Below are 13352 nucleotides of genomic sequence, written 5' to 3' on the forward strand. Positions count from 1 at the left end.
AAAATGCAATAAAATTTTAAAGATAAAAAAAATTTTTTTAGTATAAAATGTTGTGTTAGTTTCAAACAAAAAGAAAAATTATTTCCCCAAAATCAGAAACTAAACTGACATTTCTAGGACAGATCCCACTGAATCCTCAATGAGCCTAAATTTACGTCTTTCATTCATATCTTTCTTTGGAAATTCTAACTTGAAGAAGAGAACCTTAGGTCTCATCTTCCTGCAGCTGTGGCCCTCCCAGCTAGGGCTGAGATCAGTGCTGAGAGATTACAGGGAGGTCATTCTAGGACAAATCACACTTTTGATGAGTGTGCTAAGAGGCTGAACAAAAGATTTAGCTGGTATTCTAAACATTATGAGGAACGCTCAGTGAATGGAGAAAATGATGCCTACAAAGCAGTGTGTAGCCTGGATTGCAGGGGCATTTAAAAACCCAGGCAGATATTCTCTGAGCAAGGCAGAGACGGACCCCAGATATATCAGTGTTCTCAGCGACCTGGTGAGAATCAAGTGTCTCTTCATTTACCAAAACTTTCCTAGTACTTAACAGCCTAGGTATTAATCATTATGGGTCTTGATTAGAAGACAACATCCTAGGATTTGTACTCAGACCCTCCAAATACAAGAAGATCCCAAGTTCTAATAGTTTTAATGATTCAGGAAGAAGCTGCAGCTTTCTCTTCCTTTGTTGGACTTCAGAATTTCTCTTTTCACTTTAGATAAAATATTTCCTTTCTCTATCTATCAGCAAAGTAATTATGAGAGCACATGTGATAACTATGTGAATCTTTTAAAATTCTGAAAAAATCATGAGCATTTAAAATGTCTTTTATATATTCAAGAGGGCTAACACACATCACTTTATTTAAAGAAAACAGTGGAAGTAAGGGTGGAAATAGTATAAAATTTACATTTATTAAGAACTAAATCTTTAATCTATTTCAGTCATTTATTTTCTGATAATCATAGAGAAGTTATACTATCTCCTAAATGGTATATTTGTTTTCATGACATATAGGTTGTTGTATGTACATTCTTGGAACAGTTAATAATACAAAGTAAAAGCTGAGAAATGGAAAATAATTAATGAAAGAGCCTACATGGTATAAATAAATATCTTCCTAATGATAGGTGTATGGTCAATGTCTTTGTGTCTGCCCAGATTGAAAAAATCACAAATTTCTGGAGACCTCAACTGCCTTCCCAAGATGCTTGCTTCCTGGTCCTTTGCCAACATCTTCTTCTTCCAGCCACCTGCTTTCCTGATGATTGGCATCCCAGGCCTGGAGACCGTTCACGGCTGGATCTCCATCCTTTTCTCCTCCATGTACACTGTGGCCCTCACTGGAAACTGCCTGATCCTCTTGGCTGTGAGGAGGACCCCCAGCCTGCACCAGCCCATGTACTACTTCCTGTCCATGCTGGCCCTCACCGACATGGGCCTCACCTTGGCCACAATGCCCACCATGCTGGCTGTGCTCTGGTTTGACCATCGGCTCATTGGCTTCAATGCCTGTCTGATCCAATTATTGTTTCTCCACTCCTTATCCATGGTAGAGTCCTCAGTGCTCCTGGCCATGTCGTTTGACCGCTTTGTGGCCATCTCCAACCCCCTGCGCTATGCCTCTGTTCTCACAAACAATGTCATTATCAGGATTGGGCTGGCCATTATGGCTCACGCCACTGTGTCCCTCTTCCCAGGGCCCTTCTTACTAAAGAGACTGAACTTTTGCCCTGGCAAGATCCTCCTGTCCCACTCATTCTGTTTCCATGCAGATGTCATGAAACGAGCCTGTGCTGACATTACTGTCAATATCATTTATGGGCTGTATGTGGTTCTGTCCACAGTGGGTTTTGACTCCTTGCTTATTGTGCTGTCCTACACTTTCATTTTTCACTTTCATGCATTGGAGAAGGAAATGGCAGCCCACTCCAGTATTCTTGCCTGGAGAATCCCAGGGACAGAGGAGGCTAGTGGGCTGCCGTCTATGGGGTCACACAGAGTCGGACACGACTGAAGCAACTTAGCAGCAGCAGCAGCATACCCTTATTCTTCATACAGTGATGAGTCTGGCCTCTCCCAGGGAGCGTATCCGGGCCCTCAACACTTGTGTTTCTCATATTTTAGCCGTTCTGGTTTTCTTCATCCCAGTCATAGGTGTGTCCATGATCCACCGTTTTGGGAGACACCTTCCCCCCATAGTACACACTCTTGTTGCCTATGTGTACCTGGGGGTGCCCCCTGTGCTCAACCCCATCATCTACAGTGTCAAGTCCAAGCCCATCAGGGAAGCCATGCTCAGGGTGCTGAGCAAGAAGAGCAAAGGCTGATGGAAACAAGAAATAGCCTCAGAATCTGAGGGAAAACACAGTCAAACAGTTATAACTTATGTCCAGAAAGCCCATTTTTCTGAGCCCTGACCCAGAAACATTATCAAGAGAATAACAAGCAAATCACCCACATACATATGGGTGAAACACAGTCCTGATTGTTTTTTAAGTCTTTGTGGCTTCACATTTAATTTATTTGTTTATTTATTTATTTGTTATTTTTTGCTGTGCTGCATCACTTGCAGGATCTTAGTTCCTCAACCATGGATGAAACCTGGAGCTCCAGCAGTGAGAGTGCCAAGTCCTAACCACTGGACCACCAGGGACTTCCTCGGTTCTAATTGCTTACTCCACTCATTAAATTCAATTTTTTAATTTAGTGTTTATTTATGCTAGAATCTGTGGTTGTTATAAGAAATATTTAAATTAACCATATGTAGTCTCTTCCCTACTTTGAAAGATAGCAGCTTCTAAACACACAATTATAATAATGTGTAATAAGGCCATGAGAGGTTCAGACAAAGTGCTATAGGAGCCTAGAAGTGGATTTGCTGCCTTGACAGGAGGAAATGAGATAGGAAGAAGGAGGCTGAAAGATAAGCAGGAGCTTGTCAGGCAGAAAATGTAGGCAATAGGAGGTCATACCTAATAAATGGAAAACAATATAAAAAAATGATAAAACTGAGGCATGGAGTTACCTGGTTGATGTGAAAAAGTGAGTGGTTAAATGTGGTTCAGCATAATGTGTTAGGTGTTGGAGGGAGAAGAACTGGAGATGAGCTAGAAATGACAGGCAGTGGTGAGACCTCTTTAACCTTTCAGATCTGACTGGACCATGTGGTCTTCATTCTTTGTTTAAAAGTCAGCCTTAGAAAGGCTACTGCAATGTAAAAAGCTGTAGAGGCTTTACTGTGTATCACGAATTAAGAAGGTGAAAGTGGAGGAGAAAAAGAATGCAAGGAAAACATTTCAGAAGTTGTTTCAACAGTATAGAAAAAAGAATGTAAACTAAAGCTAAGTCAATAATTTTTTTTAAAATAGATGTAATTTTTTATTTAATTTCGTCTCCACATTTCTCTTCTCTGTCTTCTGAAAGTACCTGGAAGCAATGATACCAGCATCAGTGACCAAAACTAGTATCTATTTGCTTCTAAATACCATTCACCACTACATAAAACCTAGGATTCTTGGAGTAGTGGCTAATTCCAGGTATCCAGGTATGAAGCAGGGAGTACACAAAGTGAGACTGAATAGTTTATGTCTGAAGCAGTAAAAAGACACAAAGTCAATGGGAGCATTAAAAAAAAAAAAAAAAACAGAAACTCATTCAAAAAGTCTACCACTTTTCAAATGTAGGTCAATTAGAACATTAAAAATAATTATAACAGCAATTGACTATAGCAAATAGAATTCTTTAAGAAAAGTATGAGTCCCCAGTGATATTCAAAATGAAGAGGGAGAAAAGAAGAAAACTCTTTTTATAGAAGAAGGTCATGAAATAAATGCAAAAGTCTTGATTTATAAGATAACCTCTTTGCAGTTTATAATGTATTTTAAATAATCAACAAATGCTTAAAGGATGTTCATATACAATATTCACACAGTTTCAAAGTACATTGCACAACTTACTTACTAAATAAAAAAAGGATAGATCTGTTTCAACAATAAAGAGACTGGCAATAATACCTTAAGCAAATGGTCAAATTTAGGTTAACCAATAATATGTAATCTGACCTTATGTGCCTTCTGATATGAATAAGGACACAAAATCACATATGTAAAAGTCCTACCAAAAATGCTCAACCTGAATCTAACACTCAGGAATAACCAGGGAAACAATAAATATGGAAAGCACCACACACAGGCATACCTACACTAACACACATACACACACACAAACTAGTAGCCTGGGATAGTTTTCAAAACACGGTGTTATAAACGTTGTGTCAGGGACTTAATCTAAATTAAAAGAGATCAAAGGGGCATGAAAACCAAATGCTAGCATTAATTAGCCATTATTTGGACAATCATGGAATTCAAATATGTATTGTATATAGGTAATAGTATTCAGTACACTTCTGTTCCGTTGCTCAGTCATCTCTGACTCTTTGCAACCCCATGGACTGCAGCAGCACCCCAGGCCTCCCTGTCCATCACCAACTCCTGGACTTTAAACAAACTCATGTCCTTAGAGGTGGTGATGCCATCCAACCATCTCATCCTCTGTCGTCCCCTTCTCCTCTTTCCTTCAATCTTTCCCAGCATCAGGGTCTTTTCCAATGAGTCAGTTCTTCGCATGAGGTGGCCAAAGTATTGGAGCTTCAACTTCAGCATCAGTCCTTCCAATGAATATTCAGGACTGATTTCCTTTAGGATGGACTGACTGGATCTCCTTGCTAACCAAGGGACTCTCATGAGTCTTCTCCAACACCACAGTTCAAGAGCATCAATTTTTCAGTGCTCAGCTTTCTTTTTTTTTTTTTTAGTTTTGACTTCCATGTATCTTTATTTTTTTTAATTTTTTTATTTTATTTTTTAACTTTACAATATTGTATTGCTTTTGCTGTATATCAACATGAATCTGCGACAGGTATACACGTGTTCCCCATCCTGAACACTCCTCCCTCTTCCCTCCCTGTACCATCCCTCTGGGTCGTCCCAGTGCACCAGCCCCAAGCACCCAATATTGTACATCAAACCTGGACTGGTGACTCGTTTCATATATGATATTATACATGTTTCAATGCCATTCTCCCAAATCATCCCACCCTCTCCCTCTCCCACAGAGTCCAAAAGACTGTTCTATACATCAGTGTCTCTTTTGCTGTCTCATATACAGTGTTATTGTTACCATCTTTCTAAATTCCATATATATGCATTAGTATACTGTATTGGTGTTCTTCTTTCTGGCTTACTTCACTCTGTATAATAGGCTCCAGTTTCATCCACCTCATTAGAACTGATTCAAATGTGTTCTTTTTAATGGCTGAGTAATACTCCATTGTGTATATGTACCACAGCTTTCCATATGCCACTACGGAGAACAGTGTGGAGATTCCTTAAAAAACTGGAAATAGAACTGCCTTATGACCCAGCAATCCCACTGCTGGGCATACACACTGAGGAAACCAGAATTGAAAGAGACACGTGTACCCCAACATTTATTGCAGAACTGTTTATAATAGCCAGGACATGGAAGCAACCTGAATGTCCATCAGCAGATGAATAGATAGGAAAGCTGTGGTACATATCAGCTTTCTTTATAGTCCAACTCTCACATCCATACATGACTACTGGAAAACCATAGCTTTGACTAGATAGACCTTTGTTGGCAAAGTAATGTCTCTGCTTTTTCATATGCTGTCTAGGTTGCTCATAACTTTTCTTCCAAGGAACAAGCGTCTTTTAATTTCATGGCAGCAGTCACCATCTGCAGTGATCTTGGAGGCCAAAAAAATAAAGTCTGACACTGTTTCCATTGTTTCCCCATCTATTTCCCATTAAGTGATGGGACCAGCGCCATGATCTTTGTTTTCTGAATGTTAAGTTTTAAGCCAACTTTTACACTCTCCTTTCACTTTCATCAAGAGGCTCTTTAGTTCTTCTTCACTTTCTGCCATAAGGGTGGTGTCATCTGCATATCTGAGGTTGATGTTTCTCCTGGCAATGTTGATTCCAGCTTGTGCTTCTTCTACCCCAGCATTTCTCATGGTGTACTCTGCATATAAATTAAGCAGTATGACAATATTCAGCCTTGGCATACTCCTCTCCCAATTTGGAACCAGTCTGTTGCTCCATGTCCAGTTCTGACTGTTGCTTCCTGACCTGCATACAGGTTTCTTAAGAGGCAAGTCAGGTGGTCTGGTAATCCCATCTCTTTCAGAACTGTCCACAGTTTGTTGTGATCCACACAGTCAAAGGTTTTGGCATAGTCAATAAAGCAAAAGTAGATGTTTTTCTGGAACTTTCTTGCTTTTTATGATCCAACGGATGTTGGCAATTTGATCTCTGGTTCCTGCGCCTTTTCTAAATCCAGCTTGAACATCTGGAAGTTCACGGTTCACATACTGTTGAAGGCTAGCTTGGAGAATTTTGAACGTTACTTTACTAGTGTGTGAGATGAGCATAATTGTGCAGTAGTTTGAACATTCTTTGGCATTGCCTTTTTTGGGCTTGGACTGAAAACTGACCTTTTCAAGTCCTATGGCCACTGCTGAGTTTTCCAAATTTGCTGGCATATTGAGTGCAGCACTTTCACAGCATCATCTTTCAGGATTTGAAATATCTCAATTGTAATTTCATCACCTCCACTAGGTTTGTTCATAGTGATGTTTCATAAGGCCCACTTGACTTGCATTCCAGGGTGTCTGGCTCTAGATCACAATAGTATTAGGCTGGTATTATTTGCCTAGATTTAAAAATAGTTTGTGATTAGGTAGGAAAATCTATTTTTAGGAAGTGCGTGCTTAATATTTATTAAGAAGTGTTATAATAGCTATAACTTATTTTCAAATGAGTTATCAAAATAAATGTATGTGAGTGCATATATAGAGAGTGAATGCAGGAAAGAGAGATAGAAAACAGTGTTAAAAGTGTTGTTAATCTAGGTGATTGGAATACAAGTATCAGAACTCTGTATACGAGACAGCAAAAAAGACACAGATGTATAGAACAGTCTTTTGGACTCTGTGGGAGAGGGCAAAGGCAGGATGATTTGGGAGAATGGCATTGAAACATGTATAATGTCATATGTGAAATGAATCACCAGTCCAGGTTCAATGCATGATACAGGGTGCTTGGGGCTGGTGCACTGGGATGACCCAGAGGGATGGGATGGGGAGGGAGGTGGGAGGGGGGTTCAGGATGGGGAACACATGTACACCCGTGGCAGATTCATGTAAATATGTGGCAAAACCAATACAATATTGTAAAGTAATTAGCCTCCAAATAAAATACATAAATTTTAAAAAAAGAATATTCTTTTGACTTTGCAGATATTTTAAATTTATAAAAATGAGAAAGTGTGAGTGGAGCATATCATATATATACATACATACATACATACAAATGTGTATGTATATACATACATATATACATACATACATATATACATATGTGTACATAGATATATATACATATACATATGTATATGTATATGCATACATACATATATACACATGTATATTATAAACATACATACATATATATACATATGTGTATGTACATCCCAATGGAAAAGAAATGCAAAAAAGCAAAATGACTGTCTGAGGAGGCCTTACAAATAGCTGTGAAAAGAAGAGAAGTGAAAAGCAAAGGAGAAAAGGAAAGATATAAGCATCTGAATGCAGAGTTCCAAAGAATAGCAAGAAGAGATAAGAAAGCCTTCCTCAGTGATCGATGCAAAGAAATAGAGGAAAACAACAGAATGGGAAAGACTAGAGATCTCTTCAAGAAAGTTAGAGATACCAAGGGAACATTTCATGCAAAGATGGGCTCAATAAAGGACAGAAATGGTATGGACCTAACAAAAGCAGAAGATATTAAGAGGTGGCAAGAATACACAGAAGAACTATACAAAAAAGATCTTCACAACCAAGATAATCACGATGGTGTGATCCCTCACCTAGAGCCAGACATCCTGGAATGTGAAGTCAAGTGGGCCCTAGAAAGCATCACTATAAACAAAGCTAGTGGAGGTGATGGAATTCCAGTGGAGCTATTTCAAATCCTGAAAGATGATGCTGTGAAAGTGCTGCACTCAATATGCCAGCAAATTTGGACAACTCAGCAAGAGCCACAGGACTGGAAAAGGTAAGTTTTCATTCCAATCCCAAAGAAAGGCAATGCCAAAGAATGCTCAAACTACCGCACAATTGCATTCATCTCACACGCTAGTAAAGGAATGCTCAAAATTCTCCAAGCCAGGCTTCAGCAATACGTGAACCATGAACTTCCAGATGTTCAAGCTGGTTTTAGAAAAGGCAGAGGAACCAGAGATCAAATTGCTAACATCCACTGGATCATGGAAAAAGCAAGAGAGTTCCAGAAAAACATCTACTTTTGCTTTATTGACTATGCCAAAGTCTTTGACTGTGTGGATCACAATAAACTGTGGAAAATTCTGAAAGAGACGGGGGTACCAGACCACCTGACCTGCCTCTTGAGAAATCTGTATACAGGTCAGGAAGCGACAGTTAGAACTGGACATGGAGCAACAGACTGGTTCCAAATAGGAAAAAGAGTACGTCAAGTCTGTATATTGTCACCCTGCTTATTTAACTTATATGCAGAGTACATCATGAGAAACACTGGGCTGGAAGAAGCACAAGCTGGAATCAAGATTGCTGGGAGAAATATCAATAACTTCAGATATGCAGATGCCACCACCCTTATGGCAGAAAGTGAAGAGGAACTAAAAAGCCTCTTGATGAAAGTGAAAGAGGAGAGTGATAACATTGACTTAAAGCTCAACATTCAGAAAACGAAGATAATGGCATCCAGTCCCATCACTTCATGGGAAATAGATGGGGAAACAGTGAAAACAGTGGCAGACTTTATTTTTGGGGGGCTCCAAAATCACTGCAGATGGTGATTGTGGCCATGAAATTAAAAGACGCTTACTACTTGGAAGGAAAGTTATGAGCAACCTAGACAGCGTATTAAAAAGCAGAGACATTACTTTACCTACAAAGGTCTGTCTAGTCAAGGCTATGGTTTTTCCAGTAGTCATGTATGGATGTGTGAGTTGGACTGTGAAGAAAGCTAAGCACCAAAGAATTGGTGCTTTTGAACTGTGGTGTTGGAGAAGACTCTTGAGAGTCCCTTGGACTGCAAGGAGATCCAACCAGTCCATTGTAAAAGAGATCAGTCCTGGGTGTTCTTTGGAAGGAATGATGCTAAAGCTGAAACTCCAGTACTTTGGCCACCTCATGCAAAGAGTCGACTCATTGGAAAAGACTCTGATGCTGGGAGGGATTAGGGGCAGGAGGAGAAGGGGACAACAGAGGATGAGATGGCTGGATGGCATCACCGACTCGATGGATGTGAGTTTGAGTGATCTCCGGGAGTTGGTGATAGACAGGGAGGCCTGGCGTGCTGCAACTCACGGGGTCGCAAAGAGTCAGACATGACTGAGCGACTGAACTGAACTGACTGGATGACATATATATATAAGGGAGAGAGACAGAGAGACCCTCATGCCCATAGTCCTATATTTCAAGAGAGATAGGACAGCCTCTTAGATAATTATTAGATACTGAGGAGATCCTAAGACTGAGCTTGGGTATGCATGTTAGGGATGCTGAATTAGAATTCAGAGGCAGCAAAATAATTATACCTCCTCTTGACTAGCATATGATTTTACTCAAAACTGTAATTGGGACTTCATGAACTCCCACCCACCCCAAGCCAAATCAGAGAGTTCAACAGTGATCACTGAGCACCCAACGTTTCCTTCAGTTATAATACTTAACACACTGTATCATAATTATGGATAAAAAGTGCTTACCACTCAATGCACAATGCTTTAATGGATGGATGAGTGAACACAGTGAGAGAATGTATCAGTAGCATAGGGCCTAAGGGGTCTCTTCAGAAATGGAGATCTCTGGATCAATGGATGCAGGGTCTCGTACTCCTCCCCTAGTTTACCTTCAAATGTAGACAGCAGAGGCCTGGCCCACAGCTGCACATCCCTGGGGAGAGGACCTCCAGCTTCTTTACTGCTAGAGTCCCCCACTCCTACTCCTAATTAGAAGACTCTTCTCCTTCTGGAGGAGATAAAAGTTTCTGTCCTCTGGGTCTGTGATGTTCTCTCTGCTACTCCTTTTGTAGCCTATACACATCTCTCTTAGAACTCTTACCACTTGGTGTTGAAACCATGCTTTGTACTGACAGTTTCTGGAAGGCAACAGTGAAATCTGATTCACATTGAATGTCTTCATTATCCAGAAAAGAGATTAGCCCAAAGATGGCTTCAGGTATACTGCTTGAATAAACCTATTTATGAGTCATAACTCCTAAATAAATGCACTGAAGTTTATTCATGTATTTATTCAACAACTACTTATTAAATTTACATCAAATCTCAAGCAATGAAAGGTAGAGTTACAGCTCTTCACAGCTGTGGATCCAATGGACATCCTTGTTGCTCCAAAAGTGTACCTTCTTGCTCAAGAATGGCCTTCGTCTGACCATTTGCTATTGCCTGAAATTATAATATTAGAGCCTCTACATTTTAGTTACACATCATTCTCTCTGCCTCGCCTTGTAAAATTCTGTGTGTCTGGGATAGAAATATCTTCATTCCAAAGTCATCCCAGAGAACACTCCTGTAGGCACTTTCTTCACTGGCAGCTATACTGGCAAAAAAATTGGGGAGTGGGTAAATTTAAGCAGGATTTAGAGGTCAACATCTGAAAACATAAATATTGTCTTAAGGTGATATTGCAGATATCTTTTAGATCCTGATGTCAGTTCTTTTGAGTATATATTCAGAAATAGAACTGCTGGATGATACAGTAGTTGCAAATTTAATTTTTGAGTAAACTCTATACTGTTTTTCATAGCAGCTGTGCCAGTTTACAGTATCACCAACAGTGTACAAGGGTTCTAATTTCTCCACATCCTCACCAATACTATTTTTAATGACAGCCATCTTAACAGTTGGATCAACTTAGAAAAGATGATGATTCTAGCCCTCTCCTCCACAATTCAATTGCTCAAATAAATAATTTTTTATAAGTTTTCATCCAAACACATATATCCCGCATGTTGTCAATTCCCCAGGAAAGACTAAGCAGAGATTATCCTCTGTCACCTGTGGCAGGGCCATCCCTGGGGAGCAGTGAATCACTAATGCTCCCAGTCAGTGGTATAAAGTAGGATCTTAATTGCAGAGTTTTTCTGGGCTCCTTCAGAATGTGGAGCAGTAGAGAAGACTGCAACAACAAGTAGCGTGAGTAACTTGGGGATCAGATAGAACCGTTTCTACATTTAGAAGGATGAGGACCTAGTTAGAGAGTCTGAGATCCCTCTCTGTCAGTTGCTGTCTTGAGGAGCCAGTGAGCTGGAGGATGAGTAGATGCCAGGAGCAGGAAGAAAAGGACCTTCCATAAATGGCAGGTCCATATACCCAGGTAGGGGAGAAGTAAAGAACTACTTTCTGAACACAAAAATTTCCTAATTCATACAATTATTCAGAAACCCAGGCTCTGTGTCCAAGCAGATGAGTACACTTTTGTTTCTCTAAGTAAGGCATCAGTATAAGAGAAATCCCACCCATCCTGTGGGTGATCTGAACATTTTCTAGGTGTCTATACTCTCACTTCCCTGGTGGCTCAGATGGTAAAGTGTCTGTCTACAATGCAGGAGACCCAGGTTCAATCCCTGGTTTGGGAAGATCCCCTGGAGAAGGAAATGGCAATTCACTCCAGTATGATTGTTTGGAAAATCCCATGGACAGAGGAGCCTGGTAGGATACAGTCCATGGGGTGTCAAAGAGTCGGACACGACTAAGCAACTTCACTTTCACCGTACTCTCACTATGAGATTTTCGTTTCCATTTTTCTGAGTAAGAAGAGCCTTTTATAAAAGACTCATCCATTACAAAATGATTATACCATAGCATTAGATAGCACCTCTCTCATATCACATAATTACCATGGTTTTCTTTTTTTGTAGAAAATTTTTAAAAAAGAAAAGCATTTGGTTTTGAGGTAAGTAGAGAAAGTATGGTGGATTCAGCCTTTGTCTGTAGACAATTTGACATTCCCAGACATACCCAGTCACAGGTTAACGGAAATCTAGAATGCTAAAGTGGAAGTGCTTGAATTCCTTGGGGGAGGAGAGCTATAATTCATAATATCTTTGACTCTTTAGTGTAGTGGAGATAATAATAGAAGGACAAACCTGATCTGTTTCCAGGTTAAAGTGATTTATTATAACACTTCCGAACCTCATGGGAAGCAAGAAATATGTTGATAGAACTTGGCTACTAAAATAGGCAGTTTAGTAAAAGAACAGAAAATAAAGTTTTTCTTTTGTTTCACCACAGAGATTCCTTTTCTATTATCAGGCTCCTCATGACACTGTAATATTCACAAAGGGGATAGAAAGGAAATGATCTGGATGCAAGGGAGAAATTTTTGTGATTGCATTGGAGTTACTCGTGGGTTTGGCAACTAGTCTTAACTGGTATCCTATCATTTTACTCCTTGTGTTCTAAATTTCCTGAAAGTTCAGCCTAAATTACCATTTGGATCCTTCTACCACAGCCAAGAGCAATAGATCACACAAATACCCACAATTGCGTGGGATCTACCTATGAACTGTGGACAAAGGCAAGTTCTAAGATAAGGGATTTGTGAATAACTCAATACTAGATCAATTAATGCAGAATGGAAGAAAGATATTTGTGACACTAATCTGAGTTAAAAATAATCTTCAGATTCCCGCAAGTTAAATGAACAGCCCAGAATTCACCTTCTGTTATCATGTCATCATTTATGTTACGAATGACAGAGGGTATTTCCTGGGTTGATCCTAAGTAAACCTAAATAAAATTGGATAATAATAAGTAGTAATTGTATTCATCTGAAGGTGCCACTGGTTTTTAATATATACAAAATTTATACTTCAAGTTGTGAACATACACACCTAGGAGGTGCTGTGTGAAGGGTTGCAGTGGAGGGGAAAGTGAAAGCGAAAGTTGCTCAGTCATGTCCGACTCTTTACGACCCCATGGATTATACAGACCATGGAATTCTCCAGGTCAGAATACTGGAGTGGGTAGCCTGTTCCTTCTCCAGGGTATCTTCCCAACCCAGGAATCAAACTGGGGTTTCCTGTATTGCAGGCGGATTCTTTCCCAAATGAGCTATCAGAGAAGCCCCACAGTGAAGGGGAACTGGATTATAAAATTTAGGGTGTCTTCATTCAATTATTATTTTGTTGTGCATTCATTGATTACTCTTGGGGGGGGGGAAGAAATTTGTGAAATTATCAAAACACTGAGAATGAAT

The 13352-nt window shown here is 39.8% G+C and overlaps 1 protein-coding gene across 1 annotated transcript; it reads left to right on the plus strand.

Annotated features, from left to right (window-relative positions):
• Nucleotides 1-1124: 1124 nt before the first annotated feature.
• Nucleotides 1125-2331, plus strand: LOC147358148 (olfactory receptor 51I2-like). The gene is made up of 2 exons (XM_086340449.1): nucleotides 1125-1871; nucleotides 2032-2331. The coding sequence occupies exons 1-2, from the start codon at nucleotides 1125-1127 to the stop codon at nucleotides 2329-2331; spliced, it is 1047 nt and encodes a 348-aa protein (XP_086196575.1).
• The last annotated feature ends 11021 nt before the right edge of the window (nucleotides 2332-13352 follow it).

The sequence above is a fragment of the Bos grunniens genome, chromosome 15 (genome assembly GCF_055505025.1).
Source record: "Bos grunniens cultivar Pamir isolate PY7600 chromosome 15, Bosgru_T2T1.0, whole genome shotgun sequence".
Classification (NCBI taxonomy): domain Eukaryota; kingdom Metazoa; phylum Chordata; class Mammalia; order Artiodactyla; family Bovidae; genus Bos; species Bos grunniens.

Excerpts from the sequence above, each read along its gene's own strand:
- LOC147358148 (XM_086340449.1), top strand. The coding sequence starts at position 1,125 with ATGATAGGTGTATGGTCAATGTCTTTGTGTCTGCCCAGATTGAAAAAA. Across the intron at positions 1,872-2,031 it reads GTTTTGACTCCTTGCTTATT|CAGCAGCAGCATACCCTTAT; the intron begins GTGCTGTCCTAC and ends GCAACTTAGCAG.